The sequence below is a fragment of the Staurois parvus genome, unplaced genomic scaffold (genome assembly GCF_062004578.1).
Source record: "Staurois parvus isolate SC_StPar_1 unplaced genomic scaffold, SC_StPar_1.0 ptg000354l, whole genome shotgun sequence".
Taxonomy (NCBI): domain Eukaryota; kingdom Metazoa; phylum Chordata; class Amphibia; order Anura; family Ranidae; genus Staurois; species Staurois parvus.
The window spans coordinates 4,086,272-4,101,413 of NW_028318150.1; the positions used below are offsets into that span (position 1 = coordinate 4,086,272).

Consider the following 15,142-nt stretch of genomic DNA (forward strand, 5'->3'; position numbering starts at 1 on the left):
GATCCCTGAAAACCTTTGTCTTTAAAGAAGCCTATCCTGCTTCTACCTAGTAAACCGCCATTTATTTCCTCCATCAGCTCATCCCCCACAGCTATTACCTTTTGTATCACTCAACCCTTCCTCCTAGATTGTAAGCTCTAATGAGCAGGGCCCTCTGTTTCCTCTTCTACCAAATTGTATTGTAACTGTAATGTCTACCTTCATTTTGTAAAGCACTGTGCAAACTGTTGGCGCTATATGAATCCTGTATAATAATAATAATTAGAATATCTAAAAATACATCGCTGGGTTAAACAAATAACACTTCCAATGTTTTTGAACCAGTAATGGTAATGTAGTGCCACGACAGAGATCAATGGGTTAAACCTTTTATTTTTTTTTTAGTTTTGGATGGATTGGAGGAGGGTTTAGACCCTCTGTTAAAGTGTTACTAAACCCACAACAGTAAAATCAGTCCATATATGCAGTAAAGCATGCTTGTTATACTCACTGTGGAACCTAAGGGGTTAATCCTCCGCATTATGTAAAAAGGCTGTGTGATCTTGTCTTCTCTGATCCTCCCCTTCTTCCACAGTCCCCAATCCATCTACTGATAACACAAAGCTTTGGAGGCAAGATGCACATGCCCAGTTTGGTGTGTATTGCTAGAGAGTTTTTCTTTCTCTTGGGAGAGCATTGTCCAGATAGAGGGTCAGGGGTCGTGCAGCCTCATAGGACAATTGAGGGAGAATGAAAACTCCTCCTGCAAGCTTTAACCAGTGCTCTGCTGGACACTGATAGAAGTCACAAGACTGCTCTAACTGCTGATGAGAAAAAGTATTTAGCAGTTTATACAGTCAGGTCCATAAATATTGGGACATCGACACAATTCTAACATTTTTGGCTCTATACACCACCACAATGGATTTGAAATGAAATGAACAAGATGTGCTTTAACTGCAGACTGTCAGCTTTAATTTGAGGGTATTTACATCCAAATCAGGTGAACGGTGTAGGAATTACAACAGTTTGCATATGTGCCTCCCACTTGTTAAGGGACCAAAAGTAATGGGACAGAATAATAATCATAAATCAAACTTTCACTTTTTAATACTTGGTTGCAAATCCTTTGCTGTCAATGACAGCCTGAAGTGTGGAACGCATAGACATCACCAGACGCTGGGTTTCATCCCTGGTGATGCTCCGCCAGGCCTCTACTGCAACTGTCTTCAGTTCCTGCTTGTTCTTGGGGCATTTTCCCTTCAGTTTTGTCTTCAGCAAGTGAAATGCATGCTCAATCGGATTCAGGTCAGGGGATTGACTTGGCCATTGCAGAACATTCCACTTCTTTCCCTTAAAAAACTCTTTGGTTGCTTTTTCAGTCTGCTTTGGGTCATTGTCCATCTGCACTGTGAAGTGGCGTCCAATGAGTTGTGAAGCATTTGGCTGAATATGAGCAGATAATATTGCCCGAAACACTTCAGAATTCATCCTGCTGCTTTTGTCAGCAGTTACATCATCAATAAATACAAGAGAACCAGTTCCATTGGCAGCCATACATGCCCACGCCATGACACTACCACCACCATGCTTCACTGATGAGGTGGTATGCTTAGGATCATGAGCAGTTCCTTTCCTTCTCCATACTCATCTCTTCCCATCACTCTGGTACAAGTTGATCTTGGTCTCATCTGTCCATAGGATGTTGTTCCAGAACTGTGAAGGCTTTTTAGATGTCATTTGGCAAACTCTAACTTGGCCTTCCTGTTTTTGAGGCTCACCAATGGTTTCCATCTTGTGGTGAACCCTCTGTAGTCACTCTGGTGAAGTCTTCTCTTGATTGTTGACTTTGACACACATACACCTACCTCCTGGAGAGTGTTCTTGATCTGGCCAACTGTTGTGAAGGGTGTTTTCTTCACCAGGGAAAGAATTCTTCGCTCATCCACCACAGTTGTTTTCCGTGGTCTTCCGGGTCTTTTGGTGTTGCTGAGCTCACCGGTGCGTTCCTTCTTTTTAAGAATGTTCCAAACAGTTGTTTTGGCCACGCCTAATGTTTTTGCTATCTCTCTGATGGGTTTGTTTTGTTTTTTCAGCCTAATGATGGCTTGCTTCACTGATAGTGACAGCTCTTTGGATCTCATCTTGAGAGTTGACAGCAACAGATTCCAAATGCAAATAGCACACTTGAAATGAACTCTGGACCTTTTATCTGCTCATTGTAATTGGGATAATGAGGGAATAACACACACCTGGCCATGGAACAGCTGAGAAGCCAATTGTCCCATTACTTTTGGTCCCTTAACAAGTGGGAGGCACATATGCAAACTGTTGTAATTCCTACACCGTTCACCTGATTTGGATGTAAATGCCCTCAAATGAAAGCTGACAGTCTGCAGTTAAAGCACATCTTGTTTGTTTCATTTCAAATCCATTGTGGTGGTGTATAGAGCCAAAAATGTTAGAATTGTGTCGATGTCCCAATATTTATGGACCTGACTGTATTTACTAAAATAATTGCACTTCTGTGTTCTCTATACTGTGGGAAACCAGATAGAGTGAATGCAGGGTCCTGGGATAAGTAACACTTTAAAGCAAAGCTAAACCCAAAAGGGGAAGTTCTGCTTTAAGCCTTCGTACCCCGCTCCCCATTAAGGATTGGCACCTTTGGGGAGCGGGTACCCGAATTAAACAGGTACCCGCTCCCACTTCCGCTACGATCACCTAGGCAAGCAGAAGTGGAAGCTGTTCTCCCCCTCCCTCCCCATAGTCTTCTGGGACACGTGACAGGTCCCAGAAGACTACGGGTCCTTTCACAAAGCGCAGCGCTTCTTGCGCATGCACAGTGGGCACCCGGCTCTGAAGCCGCAAGCTGTCACAGCCAGGTGCCCACACTGAAGATGCCGGCACCCAGGGAGAGCAGACGGCCAGTTAAACCAGCAGTGGTGAGGACACCCCTGGACCGAGGGACAGGTAAGTGTTTGTATTTTAAAAGTCAGCAGCAATGTGCCTTATTATTATTATACAGTATTTATATAGCGCCAAAGAGTATGCTCAGCGCTGTATAGTAGCAAGGGGGACATAACATGAGACAAGACAGTAACAAACCAGTACACGAGGGGTTCGAGGGCCCTGCTCTGATGCTCCCTCCCTGTACTACAAACCTACATGTAGACGCTTCAAGTGCCACACACACAGCAAATGGCACACCTCTCCTCCTTTTCTGCAGTGGTGATTGACACACTGGCACCGGGAGTTTAGCGGAACAGGAAACTCGTATGGGACTCCATAAGTCCTGAGCACAGTGGGCAGACATAGAACTGGGAGTGTATCAGTGTGGCTCCAGAAGAACTTGTAGGGTAAATTAAAAGGAATAAATTGATTAAAGTTATGATATATGTAAGTAATGTTATTTGTATCTGTTTTACAGAAATAATTAGACTGTTATGTCACTTTAAGTGAAAGAGGGGCCATTTTGTCGTCTCATGCTCATAGACATTAAAGGTTATTAAAACAGCTCATGAAGATAATGTATGTAGAGAAAAGAGTGGAATATGCCCACACAGCTTTTCAATCAGGTTATTTAGGAGGAGATCATTGTCAACTGGGAGAAATTATGCAAGAACCTCCCTTTGAAATCCCCTTTTGGGGTGTATGGTGAGGAGTGAAGGTGTGTATGGTGAGGAGTGAAGGTGGACATTCATATGGGGACTGCTTCCAACCAACAGGGACAATAATTTACTGCCTGTGTCCAGCTTAAGCTGCTCTTGCTGCTTCTTAGTGCTTATTTTATCTATAGTCTTTGTCAGTCATTTTTCCGTAACCATAGAGACAATTAAGATTTGAGCATATCGATGGCTAGAGAACAACAGTTTATACCATTCATCAATCTCTAATTGTTATTTTGCCTTGGTTTGCAGAGTTGCTGCGTGATGCGATACACAACTGCTGGGCAACTCCTGAACATTATTTCCCCAAGAGAATTCATTGACTTCTCCTACACCACCAACTATGAAAATGGACTTTTAACATGTGGTACTTTTTTACATTTTACTATTATTGTACACTGTATGAACAATTGTTGACGCCTGACAATCACAGTTATATTTGCTCATTGAATATCCTATTCCAAAACCATGGGCTTTAATATGGAGTTGTAACCCTTTTGCTGTAATAACAGGCTTCACTCCTCTAGGAAGGCTTTCTACAAGATTTTGGAGTGTATCTTGTGGGAGCATTTGTAAGGTCAAGTTCTTATGTTGGACAAGAGACCTCACAAGTCAGCCTTTCATCTGATCCCAAAGGGGTTCAGTAGGCTTAAGGTGAAGATAAAGTTTGCAAATACTCATTCCTCCCCTCGCCGACATCTTCTTCCCAGCTTCTTCCAGGTGCCAAGTCTTTAGCTGTTTTGATTCGCTGGTATGTAATGATGTAATTTCTGCACATGGGCAGGAGTTTATTCATCCTGGCACCAAGGCACCTTGCATGGGCAGCTCAACATTCTAAGGAAGATGAACAAGCAGATGAGCTTATTTTCTTGCAAAAGAGAAATAGAATGTCTCTTTTACAATAAAGCTTCTGTCTGCTCTGAGTTCTTTGTTTTGTACCTTTAGTTCAACTTTATGTTCAAGGCTCTGTGTAGGCCACGTGAGTTGTTCTACAGCAAACTTTTCAAACCATGTCTTAATGCACTTGGGGCACAGTCATGCTGGAACAGAAAAGGGACTTCTTGAAAATGTTGCCAAAAGGTTATCTTTGTATGTAGTGTAGGCAGTTGCTGTAATAGCATTTAATATGCTGCAGCATTAACAGTATTCTTCATTGGAACCACCAACCTCAAATATTTGGAGGAGTGTCAACATACTTTGGGACATAGAGTGTATATGCTTTATGAAGACCCTGATTTCTCAGTACACTCCAGGCTAATAAAGCCATTTCAAAACCCGTTCCTGAGTTGTAGCCACCTAAAGATGATACAGTTAACACTTTGCCCCTAAAAGGTTGTGGTGCCACCAGTTGTTCAATCACTTCATCATTCTCTTCAGTTGCTCTGTGCAACCTGTTTAACAGCAAAATGGGGGAACTGCATATCTGCCCCAGGTTGATTTGGCTCACTGTTTGACACTATGACCTGGTCCTTGGTGGGAATCAGCAATAAGAAAATTTTCTCGAGAGACCCTGAAGTCAGGCAGATCTGAGGGAGGGGGGCATCCACTTCTAACTCTGCAAACAGCTCCAGGAAACCTGGTTTTATTCTCTACAGACTTATATTTCTCCTGACACACATCAATCTTGATTTTAAACTAAAGTGTGGTAATACATTTTTAATCAGAGGGTTTTTGCTTTTTTAGGAGAGACTTTTGGGCCCTTCAATGTTTCTTCATATAAGTCCTAAAATATGGGTCTGTTTCTCCTGATCATCTGGTCAGATTGAAACCATGGAATCACTCAACTTTTAGTGAAGCAATTTCCACTGGAGTGGACAGGGTTACACAAGCCACAGGGTAGTCTTTCACAAAGCTGTGCACACAGTTGACACCTTTTTCAGCTATTTCCCTACCTCACTTATTCACTTGCTGATAAATATCCTAAGTGATTAACACCTTTTGTCTATGTTAGAATCAGACCTTTTTGCATCTCTCATTATCAATAACAAATAACAACTGTGCTACATAAAAGGAAAAGAAAAATCTAATGTATTAGCACATAAAGAAATATTTGCTATTATTAAGTGAAATGTAGTAATAATTTGCTGGTTTAACTTAAAAGCAATGCTGTTACAAAATGTAAGTAAAGAATGTTACTAATACATAGAGAAACAGAAAAGAAGGTTACAGTAAAATGAACAGAGAATAATAGTAGTACTTTATGCAGAAACCCTGGTATCCTAGCATCTGGGCTCAAAGTGGGCAAGGGAGAGAGATGCGTCTTGCTTTTATATCCCCTCTCTGCCCCCTCCCCCATCCAGGTAAAGGCACTCCCTTCAACAGATTTCAGTAATCTTAAGACTTTGCCACTTTCAGTCAATGGATGGCGCTCTAGGATTATGGACAAGCATTAAGACTACTGGTCTACTGTAGGTCACCAGCTGGCATTTATGACAATCATGTCCAGCTGTGCTCAAATTAAATTCCCGCAGGCAGATCTATTACAATACGTCGTAGTAGAAATGACAAAGAGTCCAGGGCTCACCTCCTTACATCAGCCAGGTGGCCAGAGAATTCCAGAACTGGTCTATGGTGTCCGTTTATTAGTCCTGTTCTCAGAAAAACAATCAAGCAATGTTCTGAAACTTTAAAGCCATACTGTATGTCAAAAGTTCACTGTATGTCAAATTATTAATGTCTATCATTAATGGAATCTGAAGGTAAAAAGCATTGTAGGTCAAAATCTCCATTACACACCCACTTGTTCTCCAGGTATAAGTTTTCCCTGCAACATTTCAGACCAGAGCAGGGATATAATACTCCTCCTCCTGTTCATTAACCTGCACCACACTTTCTTGGGGATGTACACTTTTAGCAGCATACGCATTTGGTGAAGCATTGCTGACTTTTGGCAACTTCCATTAACTTGGCCTGCTTTAGGCACTGAGCTCCCAGATGACCCAGTTGATGACAAGTCCAGCAACAAACCTGGCGGGGTTCTCCTTCAAACAGCCAATTCTTGGGTGCTTTTGGTATTACACAGCCAAGCAGATACATAGTGATCATGTGCTGACATTCTGGCACCAAGATGCACCTTTTCGTTTGTGAGCAGCTCCCTTGTTGATGAAGGGCCCCCACAGAAGCCCTCTGCACACTTGTAACATTCCACTACAGCAGCCATCTCATCCAGGGATTGGGGTTCAGACTGGGCCACCCAACAGTACAGTTTCTAGGGAAGATTGCACATAATACAGTCCAGGGCGACCCTCCCCACCATCATAGTGGGTGTCAGCAGCTCAGGTTGCAGCCAGTCTTGGAGCAGGTGCAATAGACTATACAACTGTGCATGAACAGGTTTATCCTTATCAAAACACCAGGCATAGACATGGCTTATCCTCATGGTAAGTCACTCCCAGCTTGGCCAATTGTTCAGCCTATAACAGCTTGTATTCCCCTTGCTAATTCTGAGGCCAAGTCAATGGATACCTGCTGGGGTTCTGCAATCAGAAAATGGGCTAGCACATCCACCCAACCAGTTTGGACTGCACCAGAGCCTCTTGTTCTGCAGCCATCATGGTTTGCTTATGGTGGGCCTGTGCTTATTCATGACTTGCCTGTGCTTGCATATTGGCCTTTTCCAGCTGCTTAATCACCTCCACCAAAACATCAGGGGGGGGGGGGGAACAGGCATCTGCAACATAGTTCTATAGGCCTAAAATCCGCTTTTTTTCCAGCAAACACAAAACAGGCTTTGTATTTAGCATCCATGCAAACAAAACATGTAGCAGCTTCTTTTCAGCACATAGTACAGTCTTTAAAACCTCAAGATATGTGCTTTTCTTCAGCTCAGATTCAAAATACAGCACATCTTGCTCACCAACTAGGAGAAAATGTCCAGAACTACAAGGCAGCCCAGTGTGACAGCATTTCACTAGAATACAGGCTACACACAGCTCTCCTCTTTACACACCACCATCTGTCCACCTTTTTAGTAGGCAGGGCTGTATAGAAGTACCTGCCATCCCAAATAACCCAGTTTTAGCCTTGTCCCAGACTGATAGGCAGGAGCTATACTTGCTGATTACATATGTGGGCTGTGCTTCCCACTTAGCAGTGCTACACGTTCATTGTGCTTTATTGTTGCTCTATTTCAATGCAAGTCCCACAGTTGAATTACACAGATTGAAAAGAATAGAATCCATGTGAACTCTGACAGCATGGATGCTAGTTGCCTAATATATTGTACAGATATCAACTAGAAGGAACGTTTCCAAGTCTGTGTATGAAGTAAACTGCATGAAAATATCAAGGTCTTCTCTTTGAAAAACCTTCTATGGTGTCATAATTCCTTGCCACTTCATCTAAAAAAAAACCTACCTGACAATATTATCAACTACTGCCTATTGCAGGAAAGTGATTGGGGCTTCTGTATGGCACCCATCCAATCCCCATTGTGCCCTATAATAGGGAACCCAGAATTCTACTGGGTCTGGCAGATCCTTCTTTGCAGAGTCTATCTTTCTGCCAACATATACAATGCGGTGACACTGACTGGCTGTGGCTTACCTAATTTCCCTTACAGGTCTTTTCAACTCCCATTCTGAAATGCATTATAGCTATGCCAGTTTCTAGCTTCTTTCTCTCTGGCAGTGGCTTTTGGGCAGCCCTTATTGGGTTTTGAGGGCCTATGTTCTACCACTGGACCTCTGAGTCACTCTTTATCACTTTTGTATACTCAGCTGATTTCTCCCATGCCAGAGGACTGTCCTACCTTTAGATTTGCTTGGGACAGAGACCTGCTCGCCACCTTCATGATGACACAACTTCAAAATCATACCTTTTTATGCTGAAAACCTCAATATGTTCCAAAATACAAGAATCCAATTTTAAAATATTCTCCAGATGGTAGAGAACACCAGCCAGGTTGCATAGATTGATTCCTGGGGTGCTTGATAGCTGCTGGTGCTGTCCAAAACATTCGCCCTTTGGCAGGGAGTACACACCTTGACTCAGTATTTCACAGATATTGACGTCCTTCTGGAACATTCTTTCTTTCCTCTACAGAATAATCAGATTCCAATTAAAGTATACAGAACATTGAATGCAGCTAAAGCCTGCATCCGTGCATGTTTGAGATCAGAAGTTCCACTCTCAATCCAACTTTGGCTAAGTAAAGTAGAAGAGATTACAAGAATGGAAGATCTAACACATACCACATGAATGCCGAGGGTGATATCTTTAATAAGACTTGGCATTATTGGCATCAGTTCATCTACACAGACAACGGTAAATGTATCCTAGCAGGTCAGGACCAATTCCCAGATTCTTTCTAAACTTGCCAAATCCCACCTTAGGAATTCCATATGAATCCCCCAAGTGGCTCTCCCCCTCTTCCCTTTCCCTCTCATCTAACACACATTCCTATTCCTTTCTTTATCTACATGATTGTAACTGCACTTAAGTTTCGGCCATAGAACCTCTTTTGTTCTACCCCCTCGTTTTTTCTCCCATTTTCCATAATCTTATTCTCTTCATTCCCTATTCAAAGTACTAAAAGTTAAGTTATACAGCCAGAGAGACTTTCCCTCATGTTAAACTGACCTTTGACTGTCTATACTGTTTGAAATTGTTTCAATATGCAATTATATGACTTATATCCCACAGTTTTGGGTTACCTTCAGTATCATTTTACAATTTGCAGTTTATGTTTCCATTTCATTAAGATAAGATATAATGACGCTTAAGTGCTGATTCACACATGTGCAGTGCAGATTGAAGGTTTCAGAGCTAATTGATACAGTTGTTCAGCAGTTCAGGTCAGGTTTCCATCAGGTTCAGGACAGGATTAGATCAGGTTCAGGACAGCTTTAGATCAGGTTCAGGTCAGGTTTAGATCAGGTTCAGAACAGGATTTTATCTTGTTCACAACTGATGACATGTGCAGCTTAGAAACAGTTCCCATAGAAGTCAATAGCCTGTAATCCTGCTCAGAAATCAGACATGACTCTTTTTCAATCCGCACTGAATCTGCACTGCCAGTGCACCGGACATATGTGAACAGGCACCATAAGAAGCAATGTCATTTCACATGTCATACATATTGGATGCAGTTCAAACAGCATCCAATCCGCATGTACGTGAACCGGCACTAAATGTCTCGCCATGTCTCTCATTTGAATTGTATGTCTGATGAAAAACAAAGAATTTGAAAAGTATCAATTAGCTTTTAATGGTGAGATTTTAATGGTCAGTTGCTACTGTTAGAGATTAGTTTCTGGCGACATTAGCGGTGACTGAGCTGCTAAAAATCCTCTGTGCAACTCTAGGCGTACAGCAAGCATTTAAAACTGTGATATCAAAAATGACTTTCAGATAAACATAATAATATTAATCATTTCAAATGTGTGAACACTGAAAATACACAGTAGTTGCCATATAAAAGACTTGCCTAATAATCTGTGGCGCCTGTGGAGCTATTCCTCTGCTGAAGTGCACTGATTCAGATCTACTTTGCAGTATTGATGAATAGGAGACCCTGAGCGGGCTTGGTGCTCCCTTGATGAGCAGTATTCAACCAATGTCTGCTCATGGGAATATCTTGGCAGCTATGAAGAGCTAATAATTACCAAGTAGCTCATTCAATGTTTTGCTGTTTTTGGAGGAAGTATTGATTTCAGTATTATTTTGCTCTAACTCAAAGCTTTGTTACCACAGATCCTCTCCAAATTTTTACAATGATAAAGAAAGATTTGGCAAAGATAGATGTAGACCTCTTGCCAGGTGTTTGTTTAGCATGTTTGCCATTTTAAAATTAGCACAATCGGTTTTTTTTAGTAGGAGGGAGATGGAAAAGGGATTTTATAAAGGTGACACAGTTGTCTTCTGTATGCCTTACGTTCCCTCACAGAAATGTTAGCCCTGTGCATGTAGATGACTTCAGCCTTTTGAAACATTTCTGCTGAGGGGACAACAGGGCAAGTTTAGCATGGAGACGAATACAGATTGAGTTTGTGAATTCAGCACATTTTGATGTGTGACAGGTTGCTTAGGGGCACCTTGGTGAAGACTGACTTCATAAGCAGTATGATAATCTGAAACAAACATTGCATGCTTATTAATCTTCATAAATAATACATGCATGCAAACAGCGCTATGAAGATGTAATGACCTGTAGCCTCATCCATTGTTTTTCTTTGCTCTTACACAGGTGTCAGCATTGAACATGAAAATGTCCATCCACATTGTGTCCGTGGCTTTAATCACCCTTGTGGCTGGTTTTGTGTGCCTTTACAGAGCTGCCCTGACCACAGTTTTCTGACCGGTTACATACAGACGGATCTGAGGGGAATGCTTCCACATAGCACTGTTGACTTTGCTATGGCGGGTTCACTTGTAAATTTCTATAGTGACCTCAGGAAAGCATTGAAGAAGTCATAGAGCTTATAGACAAACAGTCTTCACATATTGAAGATCAAATACTGTTTTCCTCATGAGACTATAACTATGGTAACAAGGCCTTTTACAGACAGTTGCTTGGTGTAGATGTTCAATCTACAATGCCATGATGCTTGGTGATCATAGGAATGGGGCCTGCAGTCCATGTTCATATCTGACTTACAGCAGTGGTATACACACCTCATACACTATACTGTTCAATATGACTTCATATACCAGACAACACTATACACACACCTTAGACACTATAGGATAGTTTCACACTGGCCTTCTGCGTCTGGCCACAACGAGGGTGCACCGCAATGTACCTGTGGTTTTGATGCAGGTTAGCTGTGCTTTGCCATAGACTTCTATTATGTCCCATGGTTTTGGTGTATGCTGAACTTTAAAAAAATGCACCAACCCAAAACCGAAACTATGGGTACACTGCACTGTGGCCAGAACGCAGCAACTCAGTATGAAGCGGACATGCTGCTCTATGCATGCCTCATACACCTGACTGTTCAATACATGCCTCATACACCTGACTGTTCGATACACGCCTCATACACCTGACTGTTCAATACACGCCTCATACACCTGACTGTTTTTTACACACCTCATACAACAGACTGTTTATTACACACCTCATATACCTGACTGTTCAATACACACCTCATACACCTGACTGTTCAATACACACCTCATACACCTGACTGTTTATTACACACCTCATACACCTGACTGTTCAATACACGCCTCATACACTTGACTGTTTATTACACACCTCATACACCTGATGTTCAATACACGCCTCATACACTTGACTGTTTATTACACACCTCATATACTGGACTGTTTATTAAACACCTCATACACCAGACTGTTCAATACACACCTCATACACCAGACTGTTCAATATACACCTCATACACCTGACTGTTCAATACACACCTCATACACCGGACTGTTCAATATACACCTCATACACCGGACTGTTCAATATACACCTCATACACCTGACTGTTCAATACACACCTCATACACCGGACTGTTCAATATACACCTCATACACCGGACTGTTCAATACTCACCTCAGACAGATGTATGAGGTGTGCAATAAACAGTCTAGTGTATGAGGCGTGTATAGCGTGTATTACTTGAAATTCCACACCTCATGCACCAGACTGTTCAATACACACCTCATGCACCAGACTGTTCAATACACACCTCATGCACCAGACTGTTCAATACACACCTCATGCACCAGACTGTTCAATACACAACTCATACACCAGACTGTTCAATACACACCTCATACATCAGGCTGTTCAATATACACCTCATACATCAGGCTATTCAATATACACCTCATACATCAGGCTGTTCTTTACACACCTCATACATCAGGCTGTTCAATATATACCTCATACATCAGGCTGTTCAATATATACCTCATACATCAGGCTGTTCTTTACACACCTCATACATCAGAATTTTTAACACACACCATTTACACCAGAGTGTCTCAATACACACCTAATACACCACACAGTGTTTATGCCAGGCAGTGCTATACACACCTCATATACCAGACAGATGTCCAGTATACACACCATTTACACCAGGCAGCTTTCTGCACACCTCATACATTAGGCTATCTCAATTTGTACCTCATACACCAGACCTCTCAATACTAGTCTCATACACTCCCATAGGCTTTTGTGTTTTTAGATTTTATCTCATATTAGGCCTTCAAAATAGCAAGTTATTTTTAGTTGAAGAAAGAAAAGTATATATTTTATAGCATATACTATTTAGCTGTCTGAAATGTATTTTTATAGTTGCACATGCTTCTTTGCACTCCTAGCTGAATATATAGTACTAAAGACAGTACTTGGAATTCCAATGATATTACTGTCAATCTAAAATAACAAGGATAAAGAATATTACATTCAGATCTGACTACATGGTTACGTTTCAAAATTTGCAAATGCAGTAGCTATTTTTTGGCCCAGGGATCTTACAAGATGGACAGTCTGTCCTGAGTGTTTTATTTCTATTGGCCAAGCCTAGGGATTGTTAATCATACAATTCTACTGTGATGCAATAGCTTCCTAAGTTACACACTCAAAAGTGATTTTCGCTTCACTCAAAACCCCTCCTGCCCCTAGGATTTGCAGCACAGTATACTGTATATGGTTCATTATATATTTATATTGATGCTCATTGGTCTTGGGTAGTTGTTAGGTGCATTAAAAGTTACAAACAGTTTGTGACATGTACCTGCTGGACTGGGCCGAGGCAGGAGACTCGCCCCCCTTGGGCAGGTGAGGAGTGCAGCTGAAGCAAGAGTCTCTCCTGCCTCTGCATCACCCAGCCATGTCCTGTACTGTGAAGGACTGAGCTGTCAAACTGACAGTCCAGTCCTGCCGATCACACATGGAGATTGCGGCTTCACATCACACTTGGAGCTCTGTGTGCTGCTAATAAATAGAACACAGCACCCTGCTGTCATGGAGCTGCATTCTCCTTGTGTAATATCACCCAAACCGTCCTCTCCGCTCCTCCCACGACCTCCTGCTCTCTAGCTCCCATGCTCATCTCCAGGACTTCTCCAGAGCCTCCCCCATCCTCTGCAACTCTCTACCCTAATCTATCAGACTATCGCCTACTCTGCCCACTTTTAGGCGATCTCTGAAAACCTATCTCTTCAGGGAAGTCTATCCTGCCTTCAGCTAATAATGGAATCTTCTATTCCTTCTAGCAGTCTATCCCCCATAGTCATACCTTTTGTACCACCAGCCCCTGCCTCTTAGATTGTAAGCTGCAAGGAACAGGGCCCTCCTAGCTCTTTTGTGTTGAACTGTATTGTTGCTGTATTGTCTCCCTTTATACTGTAAAGCGCTGAGCAAACTGTTGGCGCTATATAAATCCTGTATAATAATAATAATCTGCAAGACTGAGCTACTAGTGGAACAGCTCGGATCCTGCTCCACAAATGAAAGCTACAATTATGTCTTTATTAATTCAATTTAGTATTTTTTGCAGATTTGTTTCCAAATAATTTGTAAACTTTTAAACTTGCATTAGCTTATGTTTGTAGCAACAGTTTTAAAAAAATTATTTGCGGCACAAACATGGTTCTAGTGCCTTTATAAAAAGCACAAGTCACAGAATAAAATTTGTAGTTACAGCTTAAATTTTTATTAAGGCTCCATTCACACTAGTGGGACTCCAAAGTAGCTTGATTTTGAGTGCAACTTTGAAAGGGTGAGACTTGGATGTGACTTTGGCTTTGATCAGTGATAATGGACAAGTGTCGCATGTATAACACACCACAGTAAATCAAAGACGAATTCTCCTGCGCTCTAGGGCTCAGACAGGTGGCGAACAGATGGAACCAGGCCTGGAGGGATCGTCCACCAATGCATAAAGGGCTGTGCGGCTCCAAAACAAGGCTGGGGAAGCCCAATCAACACTGCAGAATGAAATGAAAACGAGAAGCGCACCAACCTTGCGCATTACCTCAGTAACCAAAATTTATTAATTGTAAATTAATCAGAGAGAAATGATATAGACAAACGTAAAATATAAAATATATAAAACCACATTTTGCATACACCACTTAGTATGCATGTAATATATCAACTTAGCGTTGACACCAATGGAAATGATGATGATAGATAATACATGATGAAACATAATATATAGTAAATACTTAGTCTTATTCCATGATTCATTAGTGAGCGATGTATCAAGTGGACAATTCATCCAGAGGGCTTGTCATGATGCTGGATGAGTGTATAGCAAATAATGTAAAATAGACTTACTGTAAGTTGTTAGTCAATGGATGTCTTAATGGATAGGTGTCCATAGTGACACAAACACATGTATATATATATGTAGACATATAAACCCACACACAAACCTTCAACCAGAAGCTGTGTGATGTGTGCTACCAGGCAGCTGCATGTGCTTCATGATCGGATGATGGAGAATCCATGTCTCTGATGGATAGGATTGGATCAGTAATCTTGGATCCGTAATATTGTGTAGTCAGCAGCAGAGGGAGATCTTAT

The 15,142-nt window shown here is 41.7% G+C and overlaps 1 protein-coding gene across 1 annotated transcript in view; it reads left to right on the top strand.

Annotated features, from left to right (window-relative positions):
- Nucleotides 1-14,269, top strand: part of STARD4 (StAR related lipid transfer domain containing 4) — a 33,110-nt gene extending 18,841 nt beyond the window's left edge. The window contains exons 5-6 of the mRNA XM_089684740.1: nucleotides 3,900-4,014; nucleotides 10,834-14,269. Coding sequence (XP_089540866.1) covers nucleotides 3,900-4,014; nucleotides 10,834-11,063 — 345 coding nt within the window. The 3' untranslated portion in view covers nucleotides 11,064-14,269. The remainder of the gene's footprint in view (nucleotides 1-3,899; nucleotides 4,015-10,833) is intronic.
- The last annotated feature ends 873 nt before the right edge of the window (nucleotides 14,270-15,142 follow it).